Consider the following 17,575-nt stretch of genomic DNA (forward strand, 5'->3'; position numbering starts at 1 on the left):
TAGGCCCGATGGTATGATTGAAAAGTACAAGGCTAGACTTGTGGCCAAGGGCTATGCCCAGAAAGAAGAAGAAGATTTCTTCGATACTTATTCACCTGTGGCTAGACTGACCACCATTCGAGTACTACTCTCATTGGCGGCCTCTCATGGTCTTCTCGTTCATCAAATGGACGTTAAGACGGCTTTCCTGAATGGAGAGCTAAATGAGGAAATCTATATGCAACAGCCAGATGGCTTTGTAATAGAAGGTCAGGAAGGAAAGGTGTGTATGTTGCTGAAATCTTTATATGGTCTGAGACAAGCACCTAAGCAATGGCATGAGAAGTTTAATACAACTCTGACATCTGTTGGCTTCGTTGTTAATGAAGCTGACAAATGTGTATACTATCGCCATGGTGGGGGCGAAGGAGTTATATTGTGCTTGTATGTTGATGACATACTGATATTTGGAACTAACCTCAAAGTAATTGAGGAGGTCAAGTCTTTTCTGTCTCAAAACTTTGAGATGAAGGACCTTGGGGTGGCTGATGTTATCTTGAACATCAAGCTGTTGAGAGATGATGAGGGTGGGATTACACTTCTGCAATCCCACTATGTTGAGAAGATTTTGAGTCGCTTTGGATATTCAGGCTGCAAAATTTCTCAAACACCATATGATCCTAGTGTGCTTATTAGAAAGTTTAAAGGCACAGCTATAGATCAATTGAGATTCTCTCAAATTATCGGTTCACGTATGTACCTAGCTAGCGCAACGAGGCCTGACATCCCGTTTGCTGTGAGCAAACTTAGCCGGTTTGTTGCAAACCCGGGCAATGTTCATTGGCGTGCTGTTGAAAGAATTATGCGCTACTTGAAAGGTACTGTCAACCACGGGCTTCACTATACGGGATTCCCATCGGTACTTGAAGGGTATAGTGATGCGAATTGGATCTCTGATGCTGATGAGATGAAGGCCACTACTGGGTATATGTTTACTCTTGGGGGTGGTGCTGTTTCTTGGAAGTCTTGCAAGCAAACGATCTTAACAAGATCGACAATGGAAGCAGAATTAACAGCCTTAGACACATCTGGTGTCGAAGTAGAATTTCTTCGAGATCTTTTGATGGACTTACCTGTGGTTGAGAAGCCGGTTCCGGCTATCCTTATGAACTGCGATAATCAAACAGTTATTGTTAAAGTGAAGAGTTCAAAGGACAATATGAAGTCCAACAAACATATAAGAATGAGATTGAAGTCTGTCAAACGTTTGAGAAACTCCGGAGTGATAGCGTTGGATTACATCCAAACGGCTAAGAATCTGGCAGATCCCTTTACTAAAGGGCTATCACGTGTTGTGATAGACAGTGCATCGAGGGAGATGGGTATGAGACCCACATGAGTTGCCATGGCAGTAACCCAACATATATGATCGGAGATCCCGTGAAGTAGGACCTAGGAAAACAAGCCAGCGGTGAACTGAGGAGAGTAACTTTACTAACCCACTTCGTTGGAGATGCAATACTCTCGGATACTGTATGGTAGGATGACTACTGTCTTAATGTGTTCTAAAGCTTATATGTAAGCAAGATGCTGTCCTACAAAGCGATCTTTGGAGGAACACACCTATATGAGCTTGACTGCTGGTCACAGTCTATGAGATTTGGGTGATCTCTAGTAAACTCATGAATAGGCCAGGAGTGTGACTAATATGCTCCACCCGAGGGGTCACCTTCGGTAGCCTACTACTAGTAAGACTTGTGGTGAAGCTCCTTTACGCCAAACTGACAATTCAAGGCATAGTCCATTGTTCAGTTGTAAAGGGGTGTAGTTACTTGCTCTAGGTGAAGCTCAACCTTAACAGGTCTTCACTAAAACGCTGGTATATTAAAACAGTGTTTGGAACGAGGGAACACGATGTGCCCTTGAGATCTGGTGGGGGATTGTTGAAATTAGAGATGGGCCTTAGGCCCATAAGACAAATTTCAGAAAAATCTCCAAGGGCCCATGTAGGTGGTGGCATGACAAGGTGGTGGGAAGTTTAGTCCCACCCCGCTAGTGGAGGAGAAGTTGGACCCCTTTGTAAGGGTCTCTCTTCCACATGCTATTGGAGAGTGAGAAGAGAAGGTGCCCTCGCGCACTCCTCGTCCGCCGCCCGCCTCGCCACGCCACGCCTCGTCACGACGCGCCGCGGGTTGCGGGAATGAGCCAAGCCGAGCTCATAGCTATGTGCTTATTTTTGCCGGTCAGGAACGGAGAATACGTAACGGACAAGGCACGGTCCGAGACGTCGGATCGTGGCTGTTACCGACTCGAACGTGGGTTTGGCCCACGTCTCTCCACCCAGCCGCCTTTATAAGCAGACTATCGCCTACCCTAGCCGTCACGAGAATCAGATCACATCTGCCTCACGCGTTCCTTCCTTGACTGCTGCTGCCGCCGGCGACTCCGTCCCGTTTACCGCGTACACGGTCGACGGGAGAGCAGGCCTCCGAAACCTCGCCTCTCCGGTTCCCGTACGGGAGAGGGGCGATTAGGTTTTTGGGGAGCGATCACACGACTGCTCGTCTCCGTCCGTCTGCTTCGTCTACGTCCGCGTCGCTCTCGTCATCGCCATGTCTTCACCAAGCGAAGCTGACCGTCTCGTTCGCGAGAAGGCCGAAGCCGAGAAGAATGCGGCACAGGATACTGCCGCCGCCGCTGCTGCTACGGCCAACTGACCGATCGGAGGGTATGATGTGTTTGTCTCTCTCCTATTTCTGTCTGCACTAGTAGTATTGCCTATATGCGTAGATGTTTCTGCTATATGCGTAGTACTTGCTAGTATACTTCATGATCAGTATGTCATGAACCTAGTCAATGCCATGTTAGTAATTATTTCATGGATTAATCTGCTCGGAAAATTGCCTATTTACTCAACAGTATTCCCCTTGGGGTCTTCGTCTTTGGAGCTGGATATGGGCGAGCGGGACTAGCGGAAGTCGGTGGTGTTGGCGTCGAGGCTTTTATGGCAACGATGATGGGGGAAGCAATTTTGGAGACGTGACTATGGTTGTGGTAGTCGACTCTTCTTTGACGTGTCAGCAGGATTGTCTCGACTGGTTCGTTGTTGCGAAGTCGAAGTTGTGGTGGCGGGGCCCCAGTGGTACGATCGCTCGCAATGGATGGTTCGTTCGATGATCTTCTGTGGCGCCTGTCGTGCATAGTTCTTCTCTGTGGTTCTTTGTTAGAGTCGGAGCTGCATTGTCTGGCCGTAGGTGGTTGAGTTCTGGCGCAGGTTTTCATGTATCTCCACATGTCCTTAGAGTGTGTGTTGGGTCGACGACCGCCTACGGCAAAATCGGAGTCGTTTGCTCAGGATTTAGGGATGACGATGACGCCTCTAGAAGAGAAATGATGATGACACATATCTGCTGTCTCGGCGAGGCCCGCGATGAAGTGGTGTGTGTGGTATCTAATGTGTGCCGCTCAGCGGTTGTGATGGTTCTCGTCCGATTCTTCGTATAAATTAGACAACTTAATTTCGCTTGATTTTTTAACCGAGGGGCCCTTTTCTTTTTTAATGAATGCAGGATAACTGTTATCTAAAAAAATGCTTACATATTTCATGAAGAAAAGGCATATGCTTGTAGGTATATAAAAATTGACGCTGAGTCACGCTACACCTTGCCCACCGGACTCCTGTGCCAGTGACTAGATTCATCTTTCAAAGTACTCCCTCCGTTCCAAAATAAATGTCTTAACTTTATACTAACTCTAGTACAAAGTTGTATTAAGCTCAAGATACTTATTTTGGAACGGAGGGAGTAGTACATTTTTCTCTGGTTATAATTTTGTAACACAAATGTCACATGGAGTAAAAGTTCAACCATCAGGCAAAGGTGTGTAGTAATAAAACCTAACTACTTCCTCCATCTCAAAATAAATGTCTTAATTTTATACTAACTTTAGTATAAAATTGTATTAAGCTTGAGACATTTATTTTTGAACGAAGGAATACTAGCCAAGGTGCTCGATTTCATCAGTAGCGGTGAGGTGTTTTTCTCCATTCACCGTGGGCTTGCAAACATTTTTCTCCCATCCTGTGGAAAACAGCTTGAACGTGCGCCTACACAAAACCACGTGTTGTCTCTCTCTCTATATATATTCCCCCAACTCCCACGCCGAGATGAAATCACGATATTTTGCATGAGTGGTGGAAGGGGCAGGCGCTTCCGATCATTGGTGACCCATGGCACGTCCTTGTGCAACGCCACCCACATATACATGTGAGGAATCCACGTTTTGCTTCTCTCGTACCTCCGAGGCCGACCTGCTTCTGTCTGTACGTAGTAGTGTCGTCCATTGACTGCTGCTATATATTCCATCTCCACGATCATCCGCCCAGATCACGGTCGAGATTAGGACCGTAACCGAGAAACGGGCCTAGTGCTACTGCCTTTTGTTGATTCTGCATGCACTCACCGCGTGCTGCGCCTGCGCCTGGGGACGGGGAGATGTATACAGCGGCCGGTGACGGGGCCGAAGAAAGAAGGCATCACATGCTAAAGCGTGTGCACCCCATCCAATGCTTTGTACCGATCGTCGACCCGATGATGCCGATTGCGAATCAACATGTGACTAAATGGTTACAAGGACAAAAGTACTTAACAAAAAAAACTATCATAGAATCGTACCTACAAAATACCACTTTATAAATTTATATTGAAGACTATCATTTTTTCACTAATCTTTCACTAAAGACTGCCATGTCTCGGAAGCGCCGGTTTCGGCTCGTTTGATGTATATTGTTGATCGTATTTTTTTTTAAATTTATTTCAGGCCTTTTGATAATGTGGGTTCAATGAAAGGAGATATTTTCGTGACTATGAAAATGTATATGACACCTTCATTAATTTTAAAATAATTTACGTACTCAGTCTCTTAAAGATGTTCACAGAGATAATTAAGGTATGCATATGCTCATAAATATGAGTGTGTATGCGTATGTATAACCATCTGCGTCAATATTATGTTTTAATAGAAGAAAAAAAAGACCAATGGTGCCGATCTTTTTCCTTCCATGGACCCGAAATTAGCATAGACCAATTGCACCGATGGCACCACCCTCATTACTCATTAGGCGCGTACGGTGTAGTATCATACAGTGCACCGTAGGAATATACATATATAGACAGCTCTTTTCGGTAAAGGACGTGCTTTATGGGAACATGATATCGCAGGAATATATAGTAGGCTTTTTCTTCTTCTCTTTGGTCGGCAGCCGAAAAGTGGTGACGCGCTCCCATTTCCGCGCCGCTATTCTCAAACGTGATAGGTAGCTCACGCACCGCGCACCAAAATCTTAACAGAAATATCTATGCATCAGTTGCCTGAAAATTTCAGAGGTGTCAGTCAGTTTTTAGTTGGTATTGGAATTTACTTTTGATGGGTTTTTTCTTTTTGAGAAAAACTCGCCAACTTTATTCAATGATCATAGGTACACGGTTTGTGTCATGGGGAAATCCAGCTACACATGTCTACCTATTTCTAAATTACACGCGAACTTGGCGAGATAATGCGACTAGAAATTAAAGACCCTAGACTCGTGGATAAAAGAAACAAAACTAAACCTATTACAATTACGCCTGATTTCATGAACCGTAGCAGCGTTTGGGCCTCCAGTGTCTTTAGTGATATCATTTACCACCCTCTCATAGTCTGAAGCGACACAAATGTCTTGGACAGCTTGATCCTCGGCAAGTGCAAGAGCTTCACGGCAAGCATAAGTCTTCAAAATCCGAGGATCATTAGTGTATGGGAAGACAATCGCCGATGATTCCAAGTAGAGCCCAGCGTGATCTCTACATACCGCTGCCAGAGCCTCTCCCCGATGTGACCGAGCCACAACACCATCAACATTCACCTTCACCTTCTCGACTCGAGGCGGTAGCCATCGTTGCGTCTGTGGTACTGTCGCACCAGCTGAACTCTACGGCTTGCTCGCTTCTGTCTGCCCGAGCTCTACCAAGAAGTTGCTAACATAGGTGGTCGTCTGTTGGGGACTTTGGAAAATAGATTCGTAGACCGCTTTCCTCCTGGCATACCAGATAGCCCACAATGTCACCGCGCCTTGTGAATTGTGCTCGAGACAAACTGTCGCTGAGCTCGAATAACCACAACCGAGCATTGGGTTCGGTGTTCTCCGAAATCTGCGATACAAGTGCGTCATCCGAGAGCGCCCAGACGCACCTAGATAGGTTGCACAAGACTAGAGCGTGCCTCCATGAGTCCTGGCAGCCGCACAGAGGACATACTATTGGGAAACATTGCATGGGAAACAAAAAAATCATACGCACACGAAGACCTATCATGGTGATGTTCATCTACGAGAGGGAGATTTGATCCACATACCCTTGTAGATCGCTCAGCGGGAAGCGTTAAGAAACGCGGTTGATGTAGTGGTACAACTTCGTGATTCAAATCACCGCCGTCCCACGATCCGTTCCGATCTAGCGCCGAACGGACGACATCTCCGCGTTCAGCACACGTATAGCTCGATGACGATCTCGGCCTTCTTGATCCAACAAGAGAGACGGAGAAGTAGATGAGTTCTCTGACAGCGTGACGGCGCACCGGTGGTGATGATGGTCTACCCCTGCAGGGCTCCGCCCGAGTTCCACAGAAATCTAATCTAGAGGAAGAACTACGAGGTGTAGGTTTGAGTTGCACGTGGCAAAGTTGTCTCAAACAACCCTAAACCTCAAGTATATATAGGAGGAGTCAAGGGGTGGGGCAAGCCCTTAGGGCGCCGGCCAAAGAGGCCCTCCTTGGGTCTGCCGAAGTGGGAAGGGAGGAGTCCTTCTCCAATCCCACTTGGATTAGGACTCCTTCCTTATTTTCCCACCTCTTTTGGATTTTCCACTTTTTCCTCATGGGCTTTACTTGGATGACTTTGTGAGCTCATTATACCTTATTGTATATCCAATAAACCCACGTGGACCCCTTGGGCGCGTGGTGGGCCCATCCAGTGGGCCCCCGGAACCCATTCGTCACTCCCGGTACACTCCCGGCAATGCCCGAAAACTTTCCGGAATCCAAACACCAACTTCCTATATATCAATCTTCGTTTCCGGACCATTCTGGAAACCCTCGTGACGTCCGTGATCTCATCCGGGACTCCAAACAACCTTCGGTCACCAACACATATAACTCGTCTATACTAAAACACCATCGAACCTTAAGTGTGCAGACCCTGCGGGTTCGAGAACTATGTAGACATGAACCGAGACACTTCCCGGTCAATATCCAATAGCTGGACCTGGATTCCATATTGGATCCTACATATTCTACGAAGATCTTATCGGTTGAACCTTTGTGCCAAGGATTCATATAAACTCGTATAACATTTCCTTTGTCCTTCGGTATGTTACTTGCCCGAGATTTGATCGTCGGTATCCCTATACTTATTTCAATCTCATTACCGACAAGTCTCTATACTCGTTCCGTAATACAAGATTCCGTGACTAACACTTGAGTCACATTGCTTGCAAGGCTTATTTGTGATGTTGTATTACCGAGTGGGTCCCGAGATACCTCTCCATCACACGGAGTGACAAATCCCAGCCTTGATCCATGCTAACTCAACGGACACCTTCGGAGATACCTGTAGAGTACCTTTATAGTCACCCAGTAACGTTATGACGTTTGATACACACAAGGTATTCCTTCGGTGTCAGTGAGTTACATGATCTCATGGTCATAGGAATGAATACTTGACACGCAGAAAACAATAGCAGCAAAATGACACGATCACACGCTATGTTCATAGTTTGGGTCTAGTCCATCACATGATTCTCCTAATGATGTGATCCCGTTATCAAGCGACAACACTTGTCTATGGTCAGGAAACCTTGACCATCTTTGATCGACGAGCTAGTCAACTAGAGACTTACTAGGGACAGTGTTTTGTCTATGTATCCACACATGTATTTGAGTTTCCAATCAATATAATTATAGCACGGATAATAAACGATTATCACGAATAAAGAAATATAATAATAACTATTTTATTATTGCCTCTAGGGCATATTTTCAACAGTCTCCCACTTGCACTAGGGTCAATAATCTAGTTCATCACTATGTGATTTTAACGAATCCAACACTCATACAGTTCTGGGTTTTGATCACGTCTTGCTTGTGAGAGAGGTTTTTAGTCAATGGTTCTGAACCTTTCAGATCCGTGTGAGCTTTACAAATCTTTATGTCATCTTATAGATGCTGCTACCACGTGCTATTCGGAAATATTCCAAATATCTACTCTACTATACGAATCCGTTTTACTACCACGTGTTATTCGAACCTTGATCCGGCCACCGACGAGTTCCGGTCTTCTTTTCGGTGATCTCCGCAGTCTGGCACACGATGCTACTAGATAACTAGAGAGGAATCGATGCGGTCGTGCGTTTGGTCTATCATTCGGTCATATGGGACATAGATCTCCATGGATCTGACAGTGTTGGAGAAAGTCATGGTGGCTGCGGTTGGTGGTTGGTTGGTTGTGTTGATGACAATGTGGCACGGGTTCTTCATGTGTGTCGGGTGCACGACGACTCGCGGAAGCAACTTGGGCAAGCGGGGGTGGCAACACAGGTGGACTGCATCTTTGGCGTTTCTCGTCGAATAGTGAGCCTTGATTTCCAGGGTGAAAACCCAAGGTCTGACCTTCATTGGTTGTACTTGACAATGGCCTTGTTGAAGGCATTGTTTTAGAAACTCGATCTTTCTTCGGGGTGAAAACTCAAGATCTTCGATTGGGCGATGACAACACTTGTGCATTGTTTTCTTCTTGGAGACGTTGCTTTTGGAGAGCCTAGGTTGTAGTACTCGTGTTGTATCGGTGGCGGTTAGAGTGCTTCTGGTGCAAGGTGTTGTACACCGCGACGGGGTCTTTGTTTTTATTTTCTCTCTTGTTTATTTTGTTCTTCGTTGTGTGCATTTCTCATGTCTTTGGATATCTTGCTGGTGCAGAGGCTGGGTGTAATTGGTATCTTCGTGATATTAATATATTCCCTTTATAAAAAAATGTTAAAAGAGAACGATGTCACTCATTTAAAACAACATATTTCACATGATGGAATAAGCAGTTGAAATGTAAATCAAAGTCACATATTTGAAAAAAAAAACAGATGTAAATCCTCGACTGTATCTGCATGTGAAGCTTGCTTGTATTTCCAAAACCCTAAGATAGATAATGGGATAGCCCTCCGGCGAGTCCCTTCCTTCTCTCCTTCCTCCCCTCGGGCCTTCACCCGACGAATTTCTTCGGAAATCTCAAAATCAACTGACCCATTAGCTAAAGTCAGTCGAGTGACGTTTTTAGCTAATGTGAATAGCATTAAAGCAAGTACAATAACGTGACATAAGCAGGTTATAAGGATTAGAATATTATATCCTTACTTAGTTAGAGGATAGAGCAAGTACAATAAGGTGACATAAACAGGTTATAAGGATTAGAATATTATATCATTACTTAGTTGGAGGAGAGAGAGGATGAAAGAGAAGAGAAGCGAACTCTGGGTGAGTAGCCGGCTGCAGCACGAGATACAAGACACTTTGTGAGACTGTAAAATAAACGTCTTGTGGATAGGGAATACGAGAGTCCTCCTAACCATACAACAACGGCTACTTACCTGGTGTCCAAATCCCAACCACAGCATGCCACGTTCCGGTGCTCATTATGGGTGCTGCTCCACGTCGTTCTCCATTGCCTCGTTAATACCACACCCCGGGGCCGTAACCTTGCAATGCAGCGCAACTCCTCCTCTGTTGAATCACCCAAGAGAATAAACTCGTGTATGTGTGTGTTGGCCGGCGGCGATCGATGGAGCAGGTGCAACGGAAGAGCATCCTGAGGTCAGCCAAGCCGCTGTCGCGGACGCGGTCGGAAGAGCAGCCCATGCTGTCCGACCTCGCTCAGCGGCGGGAGGTGGTACTCAACATCGATGGGAATGTCGTCGGAGCGGCGGCGCCGATGGCCAGCAGGACGTTGTCGACCGCCACCAGCTCGCCGGCCCAGGGGTGGGCCGACGCGAGCTTCGACTTCTGGAGGAACGAGGGCGGCCCCGCGCGCCGCGTCGACGACTTCAGCTTCAAGAATCGGCCGGCGTCACCGCAGCCGCAGGCATCGTCGTCCCCTTCGTTCTCGCCCAAGAATAAGCCGGTGGAGGCCGGCGAGGACCCGCCCACGCGCCTCATCGGGAGCTTCCTCCGGAAGCAGAAGGCGGCCGGGGCCGAGCTGTTGCTCGACCTCGACCTGGAGATGGACGACATCGGGAGGTCGTCACACTCACACCCGTTCTCGTCCAACTCCCGGGATCGGGACGCGCCGCGTGTCTCCTTCAAGGGCCGGCAGAGGTCCTCGTCCTCTTCTTCATCGGGCTCCGATTCCGATGCCGACGGCGGCCGTAGGCGCGCCGGTGACGACGGAATACGCAACACCTCCGCTCCCACTCCGGCGGGACCGAGACCATTGCTGCGAGCCAAGACGCGATCCCGGCTCATGGACCCGCCGCCGCAGTCACCCGCGGCCGCCGACGAGGAGCGCAAGAAGTCGGCTGCCTTGCGCCCTCCCAAGTCCGGGCAGTTTTCTGGGCGTGTGACCGGGAAATCCGGCCAGTGGCGCAAGTCGGGCCCCATCGAGGAGGAGGAGGAGGACCCGTTCATCGACGACGACATCCCGGACGACTTCAACCGCGGGAAGCTGGACGGTCTCACCATACTGCAGTGGGTGAGCCTGGTGCTCATCGTCGGGGCACTGGCGTGCAGCCTCGCGATCAGGCCCCTGTCGCGGAAGCGGCTCTGGGAGCTGCACCTATGGAAGTGGGAGCTCCTCGTCTTGGTGCTCATCTGCGGCCGCCTCGTCTCCGGCTGGGCCATCCGGATCGCCGTCTTGTGCGTGGAGCGCAACTTCGTGCTGCGCAAGCGCGTGCTCTACTTCGTCTACGGCGTGCGCGGCGCCGCGCAGAACGCGCTCTGGCTCGGCATGGTGCTCGCCTCGTGGCACTTCCTCTTCGTGGAGCACGTCCGCACGCCGGTGCTGCCCTACGTCACCAAGGTGCTGCTCTGCTTCCTCGCCGCCACGCTCGTCCGGCTCGTGAAGACGCTCCTCCTCAAGGTGCTCGCCTCCTCCTTCCATGTCTCCACCTACTTCGACCGGATCCAGGACGCGCTCTTCAACCAGTACGTCATCGACACGCTCTCCGGCCCGCAGCTCGTCGACGAGGACTACGTGATCGCAGAGGTGCGCGAGCTCCAGCGCGCCGGCGCGGACATCCCGAAAGAGCTGCACCCCGCCTTGCCAACCAAGAACCTGTCGGGGCAAAGCTTAAACGGCACCCGCCGGGTCTCGGGTCTGATCTCCAGGGGAGCCGGAATCAACCCGCTGTCCAAGGAGAAGAAGCGGCGTGAGGCAGAGGAAGGGATCACCATTGACAAGCTCCATAGGCTCAACCAGAGAAACGTCTCGGCGTGGAACATGAAGAGGCTGATGAAGATTGTTCGTTTCGAGACGCTCGCCACAATGGACGAGCAAGTTCAGCAGGCAACAACAGGGGAAGGGGGCGAGTCGGTGACGCAGATTCGTACTGAAGATGAGGCGCAGCTGGCCGCCAAGCAGATCTTTCATAACGTAGCCAAGCCTGGTTCCAAGTGAGCATTTCTTTGCTAGCATCCTTATACTCTAGTTTTCCACAACTACAATTATTTAGCTATAGAAATAATATCTTTTACTATATAAGCTCTTTACAAGTTATTACTCCCTCTGTCCCAAAATAAGTGCAGCAGATTTTATACTAAACTAGTATAAATTTTATACTAGATCATCAACACTCATTTCATATTCATTCCTATTGTCTAGACTCTAAATCAGATAGTTCTTTGCCTCTAGTGTAGTGTAGGAAATTTGAGCTCAAGTGGTACACCTATGTTAGTATACTAAATCAACGATAATTAATATGAACCAAATAAAGTACTCCATGTTAATTGTTACTTCTTTAATTATATGAACAGCATGTTAATTGTTAGACTTATATCGCATTGTGGCGTTCAGGGCCAATTACAAAATGCCCGAAGCCCTGGGATTTTCGAATGTTGTAGTTCTAAGAACAGTGACAATTTACAGATTCTGGCTCTTGATCTTAAATAAATGTACAAATAATAATGCAGGCACATATACTTGGCAGACTTGATGCGCTTCATGAAGCAGGAGGAAGCCATCAAAGCTATGCATCTTTTTGAAGGGGCACAGGAGCACTGTAGGGTCGGCAAGAAGTCTCTCAAGAACTGGGTGGTGATGATCTTATTATGTACTCTACTATCTACTAAGTTGCATCGACCTTAAAGATGCCTTCTCTAACATTATATCATATGGAACTTCGTTCTGCAGGTGAATGCATTTAGAGAGCGCAAAGCTCTTGCCCTAACACTTAATGATACAAAAACAGCAGTTAACAAGCTCAACCAGATGGCCAATGTTGTTGTTGGCCTCATAGTGTCCGCTCTCTGGCTTCTTATTCTCGGCGTAGCGACAACGCATTTCTTTGTCTTCCTCAGTTCACAGCTTCTTGTGGCGGTATTTGTATTCGGGAATACACTGAAGACGATTTTTGAGGCAATTATCTTCTTATTCGTGATGCATCCTTTCGATGTCGGTGACCGCTGTGAAATTGAAGAGGTTCAGGTAATGAATATATTCTCGATCGGCACTACTTATTTATTTAATTGGAAATTACATTGCATTAATTCGTTAACTCACGTTTGAGCACTTGAATTTTAGGTCGTTGTAGAGGAAATGAATATCATGACAACAGTCTTTCTTCGTTATGATAACCTAAAGATCTATTATCCAAACAGTGTACTGGCCACAAAACCAATTTTCAATTTCTATAGGAGTCCTGATATGGGAGAAGGGGTTGACTTCTCTATTCATGTCGCCACTCCTATGGAAAAACTCACGCTCATGAAGGAAAGAATACTACGGTGCGTACCCGTGCTTCGGTCGTCTCAATTTCATATATGTTCACAAATTGGCATAAACATAACACATTTGTAGTTTGTAGTGTCATTTGCTGCTGGTCTTACCACATCAAACTAATATTAGTTTTTTTTTCCTTACGATGATCCAGTTACATTGACAGTAAGAAGGAACATTGGTACCCTGGTGCGATGGTTGTCCTCCGGGATGTAGATGAGACCAACAAGCTGAAAGTATCCATATGGCTACGACACACGCTTAACTTCCAGGACATGGGTATGAGGTTCGTGAGGAGGGAACTTGTGCTCCAAGAGATGATTAGAGTCTTGAGGGACCTCGACATCGAGTACCGAATGTTGCCGCTCGACGTGAACGTGCGAAACACGCCCCCTCTACAATCCACAAGGATGCCGACGACGTGGAATTATTCATGAAGTGGTGGTGCATCTTCCCGTTATGAGATCGCGGATACAACAATTACCATCCATGTCTAGTGGTGACAACTGGTAGCAACTATTGCCTTTTGTTCTCAATGAGTGGACATATAGATTTTTAAAATAAATTATGGAGTGAAGCAGAAAATGCACGGAAAGGTGCCACCATCCCTCTCTTTAATTACCACACATCCAAAGTGCTAAATTCATGTAAAAAGTGAGGAGACCATGTATTGGATGTTACTGGTCTTGATTCTCGTGTGATGGGAGAGAAGCATATTTTTTCTACTTTGAAGAGCATTGTGAAGATAGAAGTAGTGTGGACAAATTTTGAATACCAAATGTCCACTTATTTGAGGACGGAGGGAGTAGAGTTGATAATCACCACAAGAGCGTGTTCTGTAGTATCAAAAGCTTTAGTACCCTCAAAGATGTGTACAGATAGTGGCCATTGAAAATGTTGAAAGCAGTCGATTGTATAGTATAAACAGAGCAATGCTATACTTACGAATTGATGACTACAGAATGATGCGGTTATCACCAAGGCCCATTGAGAAGTTCATAGGGGATTAGTGGGTGGTTAGTTGGGGATCTCATCCCTAAGTTAGATCCCTTATGCATGATTGTGCCCTTAGGTGTTAGGTGTATCATTTTTTTAGTATAGACAAACCTGCATGTTAGCACTTATCCTAGCATTTTGTATCTGTAAGTTTAATTTGAGTTTTGCATGTATTTTTATGTAATTGTTTAGCTTGCCGCACAGTTATACGTGTGTAGGAGTCTTGGTTCAGAGGGGTGCAAGGTGAGATGCCGAAGATAGCAGTGGCGGTGTCAAGATCCAATATTTGTGATGTCACATTAGCTTGTGTAGTCAGCTTCCTGAAGTAGTTTGCTTAGTACTGTAATATACATTGCCTATAGTGACTTGATTTACCAATTTCCTGGGTAGTCATATGACTACACAGCTGCAACGTGGCTTCGCCACTGGAAGATAGTTGTGTGATACGACATAGTTTGTGGAGCTGAAACACGATGTTCTGGTAATAGAGTGATTGTATACACCATGACAATCTTAGTGATCATACCATGGTAAATACTTCTCTGTATAATATCGGATTTATTGTCATCGGTGACAGAGCCAGGGGTAGGCACACTGGGGCATGCCCCCGGGTATTTTTTTTTCTCTAAATACAGCTCTAGATTTTTAATTTAAATGGGTCTAAACTTTTATGTTTGGCCTTCTCTGATGTTTTATTTTTTCCGTTGGCATCCTTTGCACAATGTTCCTGGTTCGGTCTCTCATTGCCATGTCAAAATTTTGCCTTCTCACGTGTACTTTTTTTCTTTTGGAATGTAGAATTTGCCATGTGAACATTATACATTTTGCCATGATTTTTTAGAGAAACCATTTTCTTCCATAGCATGCCTTGTGGAACCTCCTACTGTTTTATGTTTTTTTGACATGATGTAGATAAACTCGTTTTTTATGTTATAATTGCAATCAAACCATTACCTGGTTGTTTATAAATACTACTCACTCCGTTGTAGTAATATATTTTAGTTAGATTTGATTGTATGGAATATAATATTTAGATTAATAACACATTAACCAAAATTTAAAATACATATAATTTGTTGTACTCCCCCTGTTTGTTTTTACAAGACGCTTCAGACAGCTTGCTTTGAACTGTTTTGGACACTGTCTGAACTGAGAGTATTTGGTTATGTATGGTTAGAAAATATTTGTTGAATATAAACATAATAGAGTGGAAAAAATTGTATGCTTGGTTGCATATGGTGGTGGGCATTTTTCCATGCATAGTTGCATATGAAGGTGGACCTTATCTCATCCATAATTGTATGGTGATGTGACATGCTTGTATGTTGAGATAAATAAGATAGCACGGTAAACTTTTTACGTATATAGGATAAGAGTATGCCAATTTTATTTTTTAAGATGGAAAAATCTATCCAGAAGCGTCGCATTCTCAACATCCCGTGCGGCACGTTTATTCTAAATGATCGGAATTCAAAAACTTTTATCTCTTAAACCGTTAATTCGATCAATGATCCGTTTTCGCCGTTGACTTTGTTTCGACGAAATCTTCAAAACTAGATCACATCTTGACATGTTTTGACAACTTTTTTTTTGCTCGTACTTACCACATTTGTTACACTTACTTATCATATTAGTAAGTACTTACTTGTCTGATAAAAATAACTTAATCGCCAATTTTTTTAAAATTGCGTATAAATATTACATCTCGACATAATCAAAATGACAAGCACAAACAACTTTTTTAAGCGATTACGGGCAAAAATATGACAACTCAACATATTTAGAACCGGTGATCAAAAAAAATATTTTTTGATCATCGTTTCTAAATATGACAACTCGGCATAGTTAAACTAACAAGCACACAAAATAGTTTTCTGGCAAAGTTGTATGTAAACATGACAAGTTGGCATATTTAAATTGGCAAACACAACCCATGACATTTTTTTATATCATGTATAATGAAAACTGCTACAAGGCTTTGTACGGAACAATATTAAAAAGTGTCAATCAAGTTATTTTTCTCACACAAGTAAGTGGTTAATAATATGGCAAGTGAGTCAAAAAATGTGGCAAGTATGAATGAAAAAAAGTTGACGAAACATGTCGACATGGGATCTAGTTTCGAAGAACTCATGGCGAGAAAGTCAATGGTGAAAGCGGATCATCGATTGAATTAACGGTTTTGTAGATAAAACTTTTTGAATTTCAAACATTAATGGAAATCTTTGTTGATTTCATCCCATGCATGCATAGGAGAGAGAGAGGGGACTAGCCGCGTTATGGTAATACTTAGCTTATTTTTTTAAGTGATGAAAATACTTAACTTAGTAATAATAATGGATCATGGATTTGCAATGCATGTGTATGCATGTGTACAGCAGCCGCTGCATGGGAGCGCCAAGGTGCGGCGCCGCTGCATAGTCCATCCTTTTAAGATACATGGCATATTTATTGAATATACCATTGTGAAAATATAGATTGTAGGAGGTCCGATTTATAAAGTATATCATGGAAAATTATTCAAGGCAATTTTATGTTTATCTGCCTTTTTCAATATGAGCAATTATTGTATTTTTTTATACCTTTTTTTTTTCAAAAAAAAACAGTTAACTAGGTCGAGTCTATTTTCTCCCATGCGCTTCCTATATTCTCTGGCTCTCGGATAGTTTGGGGGTCGCACTGAAGAAGCGTCCGAGGGAACAAACGTTGCACGTTGGCTCGTTCGAGGTAACGATGGGCTTGTTTCGTTTGCGATTACGCTTGCCATATGTTGCCATGTTATGGTTGCCACACTTACCTAAGCTGAGGTGCTCAAATTCTTTGCAACATTTTAACTTGTCTTAGAAAATACCGTCACACTTTTCTGTGTATATGCCAATTCTGTTGGAAATATGCCCTAGAGGCAATAATAATTAGTTATTATTATATTTCTTTGTTCATGATAATCGTTTATTATTCATGCTATAATTGTATTGATTGGAAACACAATACTTGTGTGGATACATAGACAAAACACTGTCCCTAGTAAGCCTCTAGTTGACTAGCTCGTTGATCAAAGATGGCCAAGGTTTCCTGCCATAGTCAAGTGTTGTTACTTGATAACGGGATCACATCATTAAGAGAATCATGTGATGGACTAGACCCAAACTAATAGACGTAGCATGTTGATCGTGTCATTTTGTTGCTACTGTTTTCTGCGTGTCAAGTATTTGTTCCTATGACCATGAGATCATATAACTCACTGACACCGAAGGAATGCTTTGTGTGTATCAAACGTCGCAACGTAACTGGGTGACTATAAAGATGCTCTACAGGTATCTCTAAAGGTGTTCGTTGAGTTAGTATGGATCAAGACTGGGATTTGTCACTCCGTATGACGGAGAGGTATCTCGGGGCCCACTCGGTAATACAACATCACACACAAGCCTTGCAAGCAATGTGACTTAGTGTAAGTTGCGGGATCTTGTATTACGAAAAGAGTAAAGAGACTTGCCGGTAAACGAGATTGAAATAGGTATGCGGATACTGACGATCGAATCTCGGGCAAGTAACATACCGAAGGACAAAGGGAATGACATACGGGATTATATGAAT

The 17,575-nt window shown here is 45.0% G+C and overlaps 1 protein-coding gene across 2 annotated transcripts; it reads left to right on the forward strand.

Moving 5' to 3' along the window:
• The first annotated feature begins 9,749 nt into the window (after positions 1–9,749).
• Positions 9,750–13,570, forward strand: LOC123449849 (mechanosensitive ion channel protein 6-like). Of its 2 annotated transcripts, XM_045127199.1 has the most exons (5): positions 9,752–11,664; positions 12,181–12,304; positions 12,401–12,694; positions 12,791–12,993; positions 13,140–13,570. In XM_045127199.1, the coding sequence occupies exons 1-5, from the start codon at positions 9,839–9,841 to the stop codon at positions 13,420–13,422; spliced, it is 2,730 nt and encodes a 909-aa protein (XP_044983134.1). In that variant the 5' UTR covers positions 9,752–9,838; the 3' UTR covers positions 13,423–13,570. The 2 variants fall into 2 exon arrangements, with proteins under 2 accessions (XP_044983135.1, XP_044983134.1); XM_045127200.1 differs by lacking the exon at positions 13,140–13,570 and having other exon boundaries at positions 9,750–11,664; positions 12,868–12,987.
• The last annotated feature ends 4,005 nt before the right edge of the window (positions 13,571–17,575 follow it).

Source organism: Hordeum vulgare, chromosome 4H (genome assembly GCF_904849725.1).
Source record: "Hordeum vulgare subsp. vulgare chromosome 4H, MorexV3_pseudomolecules_assembly, whole genome shotgun sequence".
Classification (NCBI taxonomy): domain Eukaryota; kingdom Viridiplantae; phylum Streptophyta; class Magnoliopsida; order Poales; family Poaceae; genus Hordeum; species Hordeum vulgare.